This window comes from Erigeron canadensis, chromosome 3 (assembly GCF_010389155.1).
Source record: "Erigeron canadensis isolate Cc75 chromosome 3, C_canadensis_v1, whole genome shotgun sequence".
NCBI lineage: Eukaryota > Viridiplantae > Streptophyta > Magnoliopsida > Asterales > Asteraceae > Erigeron > Erigeron canadensis.
This window is the reverse complement of record NC_057763.1, coordinates 19,259,241-19,274,183: the sequence shown is the minus strand read 5'-3', so window position 1 is coordinate 19,274,183 and position 14,943 is coordinate 19,259,241. Positions and strand designations below refer to the sequence as shown.

At 36.9% G+C, this 14,943-nt stretch overlaps 1 protein-coding gene across 1 annotated transcript; it reads right to left on the bottom strand.

Annotated features, from left to right (window-relative positions):
* Positions 1 to 12,504: 12,504 nt before the first annotated feature.
* LOC122591632 (early nodulin-93-like) lies at positions 12,505 to 13,158 on the bottom strand. The gene is made up of 4 exons (XM_043763891.1): positions 13,077 to 13,158; positions 12,912 to 12,973; positions 12,718 to 12,793; positions 12,505 to 12,596 (listed from the first exon to the last, which is right to left on the bottom strand). Exons 1-4 carry the CDS (start codon positions 13,123 to 13,125, stop codon positions 12,505 to 12,507), a joined length of 279 nt encoding a protein of 92 aa, XP_043619826.1. The 5' UTR covers positions 13,126 to 13,158.
* Positions 13,159 to 14,943: the final 1,785 nt, after the last annotated feature.

Genomic DNA, 14,943 nt, shown 5'->3' with positions numbered 1-14,943 from the left:
AGATGCAACAAGTTTGTAACCACATTTACACCTCGGAGACAAGGATTTCCGGCTTGAACAATCAAATCCTCTCTGTGAGTCACGTGTTAGGCTTGTACCAGCAGGCGACCAATAATCTCATGGACTGGGAGGTTGAGTTTTCTAACAACTTGATGGCTGCAAACGCACATTTGACATCTGTCATGAATGAGATTAAACTGATAAGAGGTAGGAATATCATTGAATAAAGGAATGGTGCGGAAATGGCATGGAAGGTGGGTCAATTGGAACACAAAGTTGAATAACTCACACTACGGTGCAAAAGCTCGAAGCTATTTGCAAACTGGGAATGGAGTCCCAAGAGGCTAAAACAAGAAGCAACCACCATTGAGTTGAAAAAGACTGTAGGAATAGGACAATAGGTGCTTTCGCGCTAGATCTTAAGCACTCAAATAAGTAGCGGTGGGGACATCTTTCAAGAACTTGTTTCGTATGATATGTACTCAAATTCTTGATTAAACTATGTTGAGTAGGAACCTTTTCGTTAACTTGTTCTCATGATTCATGTAAGTTGGACTAAATTGTGTGAAGTAGTAGTAAGAAACCTTTCGTCAACTTGTTCATAATTCATGTATTCTGAACTAGATTGTGTTGTGTATTATGTCTAATGTGAAAGTCTTGTTATGTGGAAATGATATATCTAATTGCCTATGGAAATAACTTGCAAGCCATGATGTGATGATTGTGCAAAAGTTGATTTCCATGGGCAATTTGATATATGTTTTCCACATAACATGACTTTCACATTAGACATAATACACAACACAATCTAGTTCAGAATACATGAATCATGAGAACAAGTTGACGAAAGGTTTTCGACTAATACTTAACACAATTTAGTATAGCTTCCATGAATCATGAGAAAGGGTTCCTACTCAACACACTTTAGTCCAGGATTCGAGTACATTTAAAAAGAAATAAGTTCCTGAAAGATTTCCCTAATGCTACTTATATGAGTACTTAAGCTCTAGCACGAAAGCACCTATCGTCTTATTCATATGGTCTTTTTCTACTCAATGGTGGTTGCTTCTTGTTTTAGCTTGTCTGGACTCCATTCCCAGCCTACAAATAAGCTTCCAGTTTTTGCATCGTAGTGCTGAGTTGTTCACATTTGTGTTCCAATTGACCCACCTTCCATGCCGTTTTTGCACCCTTCCTTTCTTCCATGATTTTCCTACCTCTTATCAGTTCAATCTCATTCATAATAGAGGTCAAATGTGCGTTTGCAACCATCTAATTGTTAGAAAACTCAACCTTCCGATCTATGAGATTATCGGTCGCCTGCTGGTACAACCCTAGCATGTGACTCATAGAGAGGATTTGATTGTTCAATCCGACAATCCTGTTTTCCAAGGTTTAAATAAGGTTACAAACTTGTTGCGTCTCTGTATTCTCTGGCATCTCCTTCATTCCAACTTCTATGTGGTTTAGTTCATGCTCTTGATTGTTAGCCACTGCCACTAAGAGAGGTACCGTGTGATGTGGAGGTTCATGGGTCAGAGGATAGAGTTGTTAATAGTTGGAAGGTTCTCCAACCTCAGAGGTAGGGACGGGAAAAAACATGTTGTTTCGACACCTACGTAGGTGCTTAGGCAGTTTGCTCCAGTCGGGGTAGTTGAGGTGCTCCCAAGCCATCTCGACTATGGGGGCAGTAGGCTGGTATCCACGATTCTCTTCCGTAGGCCAAAAGATTGAGCCATTTGGGAACGGTACTGGTGCTTCAGGAGGCATGATTTCCTTTTGTCGACGAGGGATTACTCTTATCCTTGCTGCTTGTGTGCTGCGGGCTGGCATTTGATTGTGAGGTGATGGCACAATTCGTAAAGGCGCCACATCGGGGACTACAATTGGCTCATCCATGGGTATTTCTTCCGGTTCTTCTCCATCCTCTTCCGGTTCCATGACAGGTATTTCTTCATGTGTCGACCCAGAGTAATGCGATTGAGCATTAGAGTCGGTAAGTACCATGTAAGGATTCAAAGTGCTGCAAAGAAGATGTTAGCTAACTGTAACAATCGTGATTCTTGACTCTTTGACTTCATGTACATCTTGACTAATTATTTAGTTAATTATATATTGAGAATAATTTGGAGCTCAATTAAGTGCAATGTGTTCATATAGATCAATTCATCGTTCAATTTGGGACTTATGTGCTAGTCGGGGTCTTTTGTTAGTACTAGTCGGTTCTTACATTTCTTTATGACACTTAGAATAAGACTACTTCCCAGAGTAATAGTCTAAAAGTGGCAAAAATGATAATTAGCCAGAATAAGACTACTTTCCAGAGTAATAGTCTAAAAGTGACGAAAATGAGAATTAGACAGAATAAGACTACTTCCAAGAGTAATAGTCTAAAAGTGGCAAAAATGAGAATTAGACAGAATAAGACTACTTCCCAGAGTAATAGTCTAAAAGTGGCGAAAATGAGAATTAGACAGAATAAGACTACTTCCCAGAGTAATAGTCTAAAGTGGCAAAAATGAGAATTAGACAGAATAAGACTACTTTCCAGAGTAATAGTCTAAAGTTGCTTGAAATCAAAAATAGACTACTGGAGACAAAGAGAGTTTTTACTTAGGGTAATAGTGTAGCATTTACCATTTTTACTTATGCCTCATCTACCCAATCCCTTACACTTTCTTATCCATTCATTCATATCATCTTATCTTTCTCTCTAAACCTCTCCAAGAACACACACACATACACACATCTCTCTCTCTCCCTCTCTCTCTAAATTCTTGGGTTATTAATGGTTGTTTCCCTACATCGAATTTGACGTTTTGTACTAGTTTTATATCCGTTTATACTTGTTTTGTGGTGCGTTATAGTATTTGCTAGTGGTTTCAGGCCTACAGTAGGTATAATGCTCCCGAATGGTAGAAAACAGCTCAGAAGTGGTCCATATGCACTAACGAAAGAAGATGGGAGCTGAAAATCAGAAAAACTTGGAAAACTTATGCAACTCGCGGCGCAAGCTGGATATCGCGGCGCGATCATGTTGTTTTTGACCCTCGCTGCACGACTGGTGAGACTCGTGGCGCGCAAAAATCCCTCGCAACTTCAAATGAATGGAGCGGATTACAAAGGGTACATTCGGCGATTCCAAGAGTTGTCAACACTTATCCCACACTTGGTGTCCCCCGAGGCACAAGCTATCCAAAAGTTTGTTATGGGCTTGACTCCAAAAGTCCGACACTTGGTGAATAATATCATGCCTACCTCTTTGACGGAAGCCATCAACCGAGCCGGTAGTGTTACCAAGGACCTACTTAGAAGTGGCGAATTGAGCAAAACATCTTCATCAAAAAGGAAGGATGCACCCGAGTCAAGTGGGGTGAAGAAAATTGGTAGGTTTGATCCTAAACGCCCTAACAAAGGGAAGGTATTTGCGGCAGTTGAGCCGGCAAAGAAAGGTTATGTGGGTCCTCATCCACTTTGCAACAAGTGCTCCCGGCACCATGCTCCCACCACTCCTTGTGGGACTTGTTTTAATTGCAATCCAGTTGGCCATCTTGCGAGTGGCTCCTACACATGAAGTTCCCCTACGAGCATATCCTCCTCAAGCTAACAATCAAAGGGGTCAACGGGGTGGATGTTATGAATGTGGAAGTACCGATCATTACCGAAATACTTGTCCTCAATGGGTTGGACAAAATGTTCAAGTGGCGGTTCACCTAAATCAACTTTAAATCACCGGTCCTAACCAAAACCGTGGCCAACAAGGCCATCAAGTGCAACCTAGGGGAAGAGCCTTTGCGGTGAATGCAAATAAAGCCCACAATGATCCTAATGTGGTGGCAGGTCCATTTCTTCTTAACGGTCATTATGCCACGGTGTTGTTTGATTCCGGAGCCGATTATAGCTTTGTGTCCCATAGTTTTGTTCCTTTGACAGATGTTCATCCTTGTGCTTTAAATTATGTGCTTGATATTGAGATGGTCAATGGTGCTCTAACTAGACTTAGTCAAGTACTCCGTGATTGTATCTTGACTTTAAACGACGTCGAATTTTACATTAATCTCATGCCTTTCGATACTGGAAGTTTTGACATCATTGTGGGTATGGATTGGATGACTGAACCGGGTGTGCCGACCCTACTTGGACAAGTTGGTCATTGTCTTTATTGATGACATACTCGTCTACTCAAAAACAAAGGAAGATCATGCCGAGCATTTGCGTGAGATGTTAGAGTTGCTTAGAAAGGAGAAGTTGTATGCAAAGTTTTCAAAATGCGAGTTTTGGTTAGAAGAAGTTCATTTCCTTGGTCATGTGATTAGCAAGGATGGGATTCATGTAGATCCTAGCAAGATTGAAGCGGTCAAGAATTGGAGACGACCCGAGACACCATCCGAGATTCGTCAATTTCTTGGATTGGCGGGTAATTATCGAAGATTCATTGAAGGTTTCTCCAAGATAGCACAACCTCTCACTCTCTTGACTCAAAAAGAGAGGAGGTTTGAGTGGGGCGAGAAACAAGAGTTGGCCTTTCAAACTCTCAAAGACATGTTATGTGATGCCCCTATTCTGAGTCTTCCGGATGGAATTGAAGATTTTGTAGTGTATTGTGACGCTTCGGGTCAAGGTTTGGGGTGTGTGCTTATGCAACGGGGGAAGGTCATTGCGTATGCCTCTCGCCAACTTAAAGTGCATGAGAAAAACTACCCTACTCACGATTTGGAATTTGGGAGTGGTTGTTTTCGCTTTGAAGTGTTGGAGACATTACCTTTATGGCACCAAATGTGTAATCTACATTGATCATAAAAGTCTCCAACATATTTTTAATCAAAGTGAGTTGAATATGAGGCAAAGAAGGTGGATTGAACTTTTTAGCGATTATGATTGTGACATTCGCTACCATCCGGGCAAAGCAAATGTCGTAGTCGATGCCTTGAGTAGGAAGGAGAGAGTCAAGCCAAGAAGAGCAAAAGTCATGAGTCTCACGGTGGGACAAAGTGTTCGTAACCGCATTATAGAAGCCCAAGTACACGCTACCTTACCGGAAAATTTTGGCAACGAAGGGTTAAATGGCATGGAGCAACTATTCGATTAAAAGGTAGACAACGGGCTATATTTAGGTGAAAGGCTTTGGATTCCCATCTTTGGCAATTTGAGAACATTTCTTATGAATGAGGCTCATAGGTCACCTTATTCGGTTCACCCGGGATCGGATAAGATGTACTTTGATTTAAAGGATTTCTATTGGTGGCCGGGCATGAAACGTGATGTGGCTAAATATGTGAGTGAGTGCCTTACTTGCTTACAAGTGAAAGCCGATCATAAGAAGCCACCCGGTTTTTTGGTACAACTGGTGATACCGGAATGGAAGTGGGAACGGATTGCAATGGACTTCATCACGAAGTTACCGAAGACAAGAAATGGTCGTGTCACTATATGGGTGATTGTGGATCGATTGACGAAGTCGGCTCACTTCTTGGCCATTCGTGAGACGGATGGAGGTAGCACCCTAGCTCGTTTGTACATCAAAGAAGTGGTGGCGAAACATGGAGTTCCGGTTTCTATTATCTCCGATAGAGATACCCGGTTCAAATCAAATTTTTGGGAAACTTTCCAACGAGCAATGGGTACTCAAATAGACATGAGTACGGCGTTTCATCCTCAAACGGATGGGCAAACCGAGAGAACCATCCAAACGCTTGAAGACATGTTGAGGGCTTGTGCTATTGAATTTGGTGGAAGTTAGGAGGATCATCTACCGTTGGTTGAGTTCTCGTATAATAATAGTTACCATGCGACCATTCAAATGGCACCATTCGAGGCGCTTTGTGGTAGAAGGTGTCGCTTTCCACTCGCTTGGGCAGAAATTGGTGAAATCCAACTTATTGGGCCGGAAATAGTGATCGAAACAACAAAAGTGATTTCTCGAATTAAAGTAAAATTACAAGTGGCTCGTGAAAGACAAAAGAAATACGCCGATGTGAGGCGCAGACCATTGGAGTTCAATGTTGGTGACCACGTACTTTTGAAAGTTTCTCCATGGAAAGGTGTTGTTCGTTTTGTGAAGAGAGGCAAACTTGGGCCAAGATATATAGGACCATTCGAAATCATTCAACGAGTGGGTAAAGTGGCATACCGATTAAAGTTACCTCAAGAACTTAGTGGTGTGCATAACGTGTTCCATATTTGTAACTTAAGAAAGTGTTTGGCAGATCCTACACATCATGTACCCATGGACGCAATTCAAGTGGACAAGAAGCTCAATTTTGTAGAAGAACCGGTAGAAATTTTGGAACGAGAGGTCAAGAAATTGAAGAACAAACGTTATACTATAGTCAAAGTCCGATGGCAAGCTAGACGTGGAGCCGAGCTCACTTGGGAGCGGGAAGACTTTATGAAGTCAAAATACCCGCATTTGTTTAGTGATTAGGGTTCTATCAAATTTCGGGACGAAATTCCCTTAACGGGGAAATGATGTAACAATCGTGATTCTTGTCTCTTTGACTTCATGTACATTTTGACTAATTATTTAGTTAATTATATATTGAGAACAATTTGGAGCTCAATTAAGTGCAATGTGTTCATATAGATCAATTCATCGTTCAATTTGGGACTTATGTGCTAGTCGGGATCTTTTGTTAGTACTAGTAGGTTCTTACATTTCTTTATGACACTTAGAATAAGACTACTTCCCAGAGTAATAGTCTAAAAGTGGCAAAAATGAGAATTAGACAGAATAAGACTACTTCCCAGAGTAATAGTCTAAAAGTGGCGAAAATGAGAATTAGACAGAATAAGACTACTTCCCAGAGTAATAGTCTAAAAGTGGAAAAAATGAGAATTAGACAGAATAAGACTACTTCCCAGAGTAATAGTCTAAAAGTGGCGAAAATGAGAATTAGACAGAATAAGACTACTTCCCAGAGTAATAGTCTAAAGTGGCAAAAATGAGAATTAGACAGAATAAGACTACTTCCGAGAGTAATAGTCTAAAGTTGTTGGAAATAAAAAATAGACTACTGGAGACAAAGAGAGTTTTTACTTAGGGTAATAGAGTAGCATTTACCATTTTTCCTTATGCCTCATCTACCCAATCCCTTACACTTTCTTATCCATTCATTCATATCATCTTATCTTTCTCTCTAAACCTCTCCAAGAACACACATACATACACACATCTCTCTCTCTCTCTCTTTCTAAATTCTTGGGCTATTAATGGTTGTTTCAAGCTAGATTTACATAGGAATAATCATCCTTATCATCATCTTAGCGACATATCAAAATTTTGAAAAGTCAAAGTGCAAGAATTCTACCCATCTGGCTCAAATTTCGGGCCAACAACTTGGAAGGGGTTTTAGTAAGTTACATTTCACTCAAATCAATCATTTTATGTTTATTAACATGTTTTTTAGTCAAACCCAAGTGATCTTGAGTCAAATTGCAAGTCAAAATCGAAGTGGGTCAAAAATTAGGGTTACAAAGTGGGTAAATTAGGTCAATTTTGAATCTAAGCTAAAAATTGATGTTTTGAATCAAGTTTTGAAGTGTTTTGTATCTAAATATGTTCATAAAAGCTGCAAAAACGAGTCCAAGCTTTCCAAGATTCGATTTTAGGTCAATTAGGGTTTTGTCAAAAGTCAAAACAGGTCAAAAACGAATTGAACACAAAATTGGTGCTATAGAACGAAATTGTGATGTGGGTTATGTTCATTTATGTCTAAAAATGAGTTTGAAAGAAGTTCCTAGTCGAATTTGAGGTCAAAATATATTGGGATGAATTTGGGTGTGTTTGGTTACTAGGTTTCAACTAGTCGAAAGTGTGCAGGTCTGTTTTTGGAAACATTGTAACTCGTTCGTTAGAGATCTTCAAGAGTTAAACCCTATATTTCTGAAAAGGTCTTTGAGCCCTCTACATTTTCTAAGAGTTAAGTTTTGTCTCAATTGGTCATCTTTTGTACCGAAATTGGTCTACAAAACTGGAAGTAGACAAGGGAAAAACTTAAAGTAGTCTATAAAGAATCCTTTGAGCTTGTTGATTGTCCATGGTATTTGAGTCGACCCATACCTTCTTGTACACATTCTTTCGGGTCCATTGGTTTCTTGTTCGAGTCTCTTTAGTCTTTCATGGTTGGGAGTTATAAGTAGAACAAAGTGAGACTCTTAACTTGTATTGTAATGTATATATTGATAGGTTGTGGACATTTGGCGGTCGTTGGACGTTTATAGCCTGACTTATACTTGTAATTGCTTGAGCCAAAGTGAGTTTTCGTAGCTTCCCTTACTCTTTAAGAGTTGGGCTGAAAAGTGTACTTTGTCCATGATGACAAATTGTGAATTACATGTTGCGTGAAGGTTTTGATGACGTGCAATTATGTGATTTGTTGTATGGTTACTTGTGTATGTATGATGAGTTGTTTTAGGATAGTTGGGTATATATGGAGGATGATAATGCCTATGAAAGGTTGGAGATGTGGTGGGAAGACTGCGGGTGACCCTATATATAAGCATTAAAGGCCTTTCAAAAGTAGTATCATAGGAAGTATATACACATGGTGTTTGGTTATGTATGGACAATGATGGCCATGGATGATCAATTTACGTGAAATGAATGAAATGAGGGGTATGATGACAATACAAACGGGCACTTTTAGTGCTTGATGACATTATACGGGTACGATACGTACTTGATGACAATTATGGATGACATGAGGACAATTGAGGGACATTGTGTGCAAGTGTGAGATCATTTGTCATGTTAGATACTTAATGGATGTCTAAATTTTTGTTCTTTATGATTGTTTATGTGATGGATGACATTGGTACGTGTTCTTGTTCTTTCTTTCCTACGAACTCACCAACCCAGTGTTGACATTGTTTAGTACACTTTTCAGGTAACCAAGATAACCCAAGAGCTTGATTGCATTGCTAGAAGTTGGACTATGACCATGGATCCGTGATTCATTACCCATTAATGGACTTGCTTAGGATCATGAGCCATCTTTTGATATCATTTTTGTAAAACACTTGATGGTTGTATGCTCCTTGTGCTTTTGTAACTTGTAAACTAAATGTTGGGTTCACGGAATCCTTTTATTTTTCATATAGTCTCGTTCTACAATAATTCCATCTTGTGTCATGCTTTTCGGTGCATTTCGAGCCTAGCTCGGGGTGTTACACTAACAAGTAATGTGTTATGTCAATCCAGTAAACATTTATCCTGGTTATTTTGTTCTTGTTCAAATTTTTATGTTACGTTAATTCTCTTTTAAGGGATAATACAACCTCCTTACCCAAAATAGATAGAGACTTGTAAGCTGCGACTTAAATTGGACACTATACAATTTACTTATTAATGACATGTTCTAACAAATTTATATTTAATATTTTACATTAGATCGTTATGCATAGCAGAATTTTATTAGTATATATATATATATGGGCAGGTTATTTAGAGGCCACCTTATTTAGAGTCCAAAAGGGTCCATATAACTTACGCATGTGTAAGTTAACTTACACATGTGTAAGACCGTCCATCTTCTCCGATGACTTTTCTGGCGAGAATCAGGTTCGTTACACATGTATAAGTCGTGGTAGTGGTGGTGACTTACACATGTGTAAGTTAACTTAACTTACACATGTGTAAGTTGTGGTGGCGGTGGTCGCCGTCGCCGGAAAATCATGGTGGTGGTCGGAGATGATGTAATACATAGGGAAACGTTATTTAGAGTTCACCTTATTTAGAGTCCAAAAAGGGTCCATTGATTTTCTTCCATCTCCCGAAATTCCAACCACCTCCTACCACCACCAAGTGTTTCTCACGCTGGAGGTTCCAAGTGTTTCTCACGCTGGAGGCACAACAAAATGAAGTTTTCTATAATTAACCTCTTAATCGGATTATCTTATGTGTGTTGGGTTTTCTGGGTTATGCGGGAGGTTATATGGGAATGTATGTATGTTGAAATACCCTACGTTGTTATGTTGACGTTTAAAGTAAACGTAGTTATGTGCATAAGTAGTGTGATGACTTTAACGATGTTGCTATGAAATGATTGTGATATGTGTTGATTATAATGTCGTTGATATGCCTTAATGTTGATATGTGATGGCTTGTATGTGGGACTTAAGTATGATATGTCTAGTTCACTAGATACACGTGGGAATTGCTATGAGTTGTGCACGTTAGTGGGATTAAATGCAAAAGTAGACATGGGACTAATTAGGTAACAATTGTACCTAATGTTAAAGTAAAATGTGATATGTGGGAAACCGTTCTAGCCTTAGTGTTAGTGCGTAAAAAGTAAGAAAGATATAGATATGTGGGAAATGCTATAGCTAAATATGTGAGATTGAAGTGGGAAGTGTTAAGCTTAACTCGTGCTAGTTGAAAAGCTAGTGCGTACGTGGTCGCTTGAGTGGCTCCTTGCGACATAGTTACGTGGTACTAGTATTTCTGGGTGAAGTGACTAACCACCAATGTTAAAAGCATGACGGGATACTATGGAAATGGCATTGCCTTTCCTAAAAGGTAAGACGTGGGAAATCGTGCTAGTTGTAAAGCTAATGCGTTATATGTAAATTGATTAAAGATGTAAGATGTGGGAATAAGTTGATTAAGACAACTATAAGAATATGTGAGAAAGATGTAAATGTAATTTAAGACGTGGGATTACAATGTGACGTGAGATTTAAGTAAGATATGTTGATATGCGTGATATAATTGTTGATAGGCACAATTAGAAGTAATTACTCTACATGTGCTAATATGAATATGTGTGACAAGTTTATGTGTGATATGCCAAGATATGATATGAAGTTACGTTTAAGTGGTAAGTCTATGTTGATATGAGATATTGATTAAGATGTGAGTATATGATGATATGATGTATATGTTGATATGAAATGAAATGTGACGCAATGTGAGAAAAGTGAAGTATGGGTTGATCTATGATTGTTGTGGACGATACGTAATGTGATTATGTTTTGATAAGTAAAATATGACGAAGTTTTATAAAAGTAAAATGAAGAACGTTTTATCTAAATGTGTGTATCTTACTTAGCTAATTTTATTAGCTAACACTTGCTTTTATGAAAATGTTATGCTTCAGGATAAGCAGATATAAGCTAGTGAAGTGCGTGGATCGTGAGATGGGTAGAAGAATAAATAAAGATTAGCATTACTTTCCGAATGCTTAGACTTCCCCGTTAGCCATTGTTTGGCTACTTATTAATGACTTATGTATTACTTAGCTAATGTTGTGTTTGACCAATTTTAAAGTCAATGATGAATCATCATTTTGATCTAAACGTTGTAACTAAAAATTAAAACTCGATCATTGTTATTCTAATAAATAATTATTAAAACTCTTATATATAAATGATGCCATCTTTTAATCAAGTTTTTGAGTGAAGTCGATTTTAAGCTCTTCATATTATGAAATTTATGAACTATTTTACTCAAACCCTCCATTCAACTATCATTCAAAATTTGTGTAAAAAGTTTATTATGATTTATTAAAAAAAGATCAACTTTAAGTTTTAAAATATTCTTTAAAAGCTCATTGTACAATATTTTTTTAATTATTTATTATTGATAGATTATAATTCCTTAGCTTCAACCCCAAAATAATTTTAACTGTGATTTCTAGCCATAATTACTTATTCATGTTGATTTCTTACTAAGCCATGTTTTGTTTGTTTCCTTCAACTTTTTTGTTGGTATATTTGGGGAGCTTTTTTTTTATTAATTTTTAATAAGTTGTAGCACATAGTTTATGTGAATTTATATACAAATAATTTCTTATTATAATTTTGTTTCCTTCAACTTTTTTGTTTGTTTCGTATTATAATTTTTTTAACGGCAAATTTAGGCTCAGTGGCATGTCTGTTCATAAATGAGGGCAGTGTAATTCTTTTTAAGGGTTAAGGGATGTATGCCTTAAATAACTTTATTAAGGGCATTTTATAAATATATTAGATGAACATATTTAAATTAATGAATAAAAAATAATTATAATGTAGTTTTATTTTTTGTTGTTGAAGAAGAAGTCATAAGTAATCTATAAGGGACAACAAACTAAATTAAAATAGATAATAATAACAATTTTTTTGTTTTTATGTACTTTTTTTTCATGAGAAATATATATACGAGTAAAATTAAACTGATGCTTCCAAATGTAATCTATTTATTTTCCAACAGCCTAATATTTTTAAAAGGATATAGTATCATCTTGGGGTGTGATGATCACTAATTAGCGCCACATGGCGCAATAAATTAAGATCGAAATTTCCATAGCAATAATATATAGTCATGGGAACGACATTTTACAGTACAAGGAATTAATATTAATAATCAAAAACTATAAGCGGAGCATACTACTACTTCTGACGAAGCTTTCCAATACTATTTACATAATCTGCTAATTAATTTATTGGGACAGTAGTACTAAAACAAAAACAAAAACAAACTTTAAATAAGCAATAATAATTAACTAGTCAGACCATGCATCAAGTTTATGCTGGAGTAGTATTATTATTGAAGGAGTTCTTCCTTGCTGTTTTCAAAATGGTCTTGTCCGCAACTATGAAGTATGCAGCTCCCGCGACTGCCATTTTATATAAAGTTATATATCAATAAACTAAAATATTTGCTTTTACTTAGATATATATCCAGGAAAATCATATAGTACTACAGTAGGATAATTGTATTAGTCATAATGTACGTACCTGTGGAGACAATGAGAGCTTGGGCTGTATGGTTAAGATGAGCTCTTGCCCATGGCAACATTCTTGCACTTGCCATCTGCATTATTAATTGCAACAACAAATTTTTTAATGTGTCCTATATTGTTTTTCTAAGAAATAAATGGAAATTTAATTGGGAATAATAATTAAAGGTAGCTACACACATCAATACTTACAGTTGGAATAGCAGTGGCAATCGTAGCTAAAACTGCAGCTTTAGCTCCTGCAACTGCTCCTTCTGTAATTAATTAATTAGTCCACAAAACATATATATATAGGTTACTATTTATAAAAGAAACACGTACGTACGTACGTTAATTATGAGTAGCTAGTATACATACCGTGAGAGCATCTTTTGGCCATGGCTAGCTTTTGGTCAAATGAAGCCATCGTGAATTAATGCTCACTGATCGATCGAGAAAGAGATTTTTGCTTGTGGTGTGGTGATTATTGTTGGTGCAGAATATGATGTACAATTGAACGTTTGGATAAGTATTTATAGAAGTTTTGAAGTATTATTGTGGGGCAAGGGTGGGTGAGACAAAATCAGGTGCTCTTACTGTTGGGTTCATGTTTTCAAGATTGGGCTTTGATGGTTTTGCTTCGAATTCACCCGGTTTCTAGTCAATTGTTTCTCTAAACTAACAATCTTGTATCTTATATCGAAAGGTTACTTCAAATATAACAATTTAAAATATAACAAATTGTAAATCAAAGTGATTTCGAGTGTCCTTTTAATATCTGTATAAACAATAGTTAAATTGCTACATTACTTCAACTAGATTATAGATCCACTAAATTAAAACGGGTATATATATATGAGTGTATTTAGTCAAATACACGCATATTGGAATATTTAGCGTTAAATTCAAGAATGTTCCATGTGGTTCTTTAAGTTTTGCAATGGCGGTCTCTCTTTGGATTTTTTTGCAACGATGATTTCTGGAGTCATGTTTCAATGTTTCAAGTGTAACCGCAGTCCAATTTGACGAATCCGTTTACTTTATGTCGTTAAGTGCCCCACGTGAGGGCACGTGGAGGGTATTAATGTCCTTCCACCTAGTTACACGTACCCATCACTCATACACTTCTTTTAATCCCTTTTGATAATCCTTTTATTCTTAAATAGTCTTAGTTCTGTATCTATACTTTTAAATCCACCAAACATATCATCAACATCTCAATTACAGGCCCGGTGAAGCCCAAGTATAGGCAGCACATTTGAGCAGGGCACCAAATTTTCAATGGGCACCAAATTCATACTTCATACGACTATATTATATATTAATATCCACTTCAATGTGTAATCTAGTAATAATTTAACATTTGCATTGTAAAACGGATGATGTATCCCAACCAAAGTTTTTGGTATCCCAACCAAAATAGTGTGGGCCCCCATGTCTGTAATGGCAACTCTGGTAGAGTAAAAGCGGACCCCCTGTCATTAATAGTCTGGTCGGGTTACCAAAAATATAGTCGGGATACCAAACGCCTTGTAAAAAGTTATCCCATTTATATTTAATAAAAGTAATAGTTAACACGATTATATTATCCATTTATGTAATTAGTTTCAATTTCAAGTACATAACCTCTTTTCATTATTTTCATTTGTGGGTTTTAATTAAGTTTCTTGTTTATTTTTTTTAATGGTTTATCTTTATATAATTGTGTTAATTAAGTATTAAATAAGGCTTAGTTAATTAACTAATAATTTAAAATTTTTGCTATAGATTATTTTTTACCACAGTATTGTTATAGTTGTTTTGCTTTTATAAACACTTTCTACTTTTTTACTACAAAATAAAAATTTTGGTGCATAGAGGGCCTCATTTATATTGTCGAGTAGGGTACCTAATATTCATGGGACAGGCCTCCTCAATTATATTGTTTTTCTCTCATCTCAAACATGCCACCACCATCAATTACCATCTTTAACGTTCTTACATATTCAAAAGCATCATCTACCACCAAACAAACCAGTGACCACCCTTGGCTCACCAAATCTCTCAATCCACAACCAAAATAAATAAATATACATATAAATCACAACCTATCTATCTGTATATCACAACCTATCCATCTCAATACCTGGATTCCCCACCAAAGATTCGACATTCCCACAAAACTCTAAACACAGGGACAAAATTTGTAAATCATTTTTAATGCTCGTTAGTGGTTTGGACCAAAAATGCTGGTAAGACATGAAAA

Excerpts from the sequence above, each read along its gene's own strand:
- LOC122591632 (XM_043763891.1), bottom strand. The coding sequence starts at position 13,125 with ATGGCTTCATTTGACCAAAAGCTAGCCATGGCCAAAAGATGCTCTCAC. Across the intron at positions 12,974-13,076 it reads GGCCAAAAGATGCTCTCACG|AAGGAGCAGTTGCAGGAGCT; the intron begins GTATGTATACTA and ends AATTAATTACAG. Across the intron at positions 12,794-12,911 it reads TTGCCACTGCTATTCCAACT|ATGGCAAGTGCAAGAATGTT; the intron begins GTAAGTATTGAT and ends TTAATAATGCAG.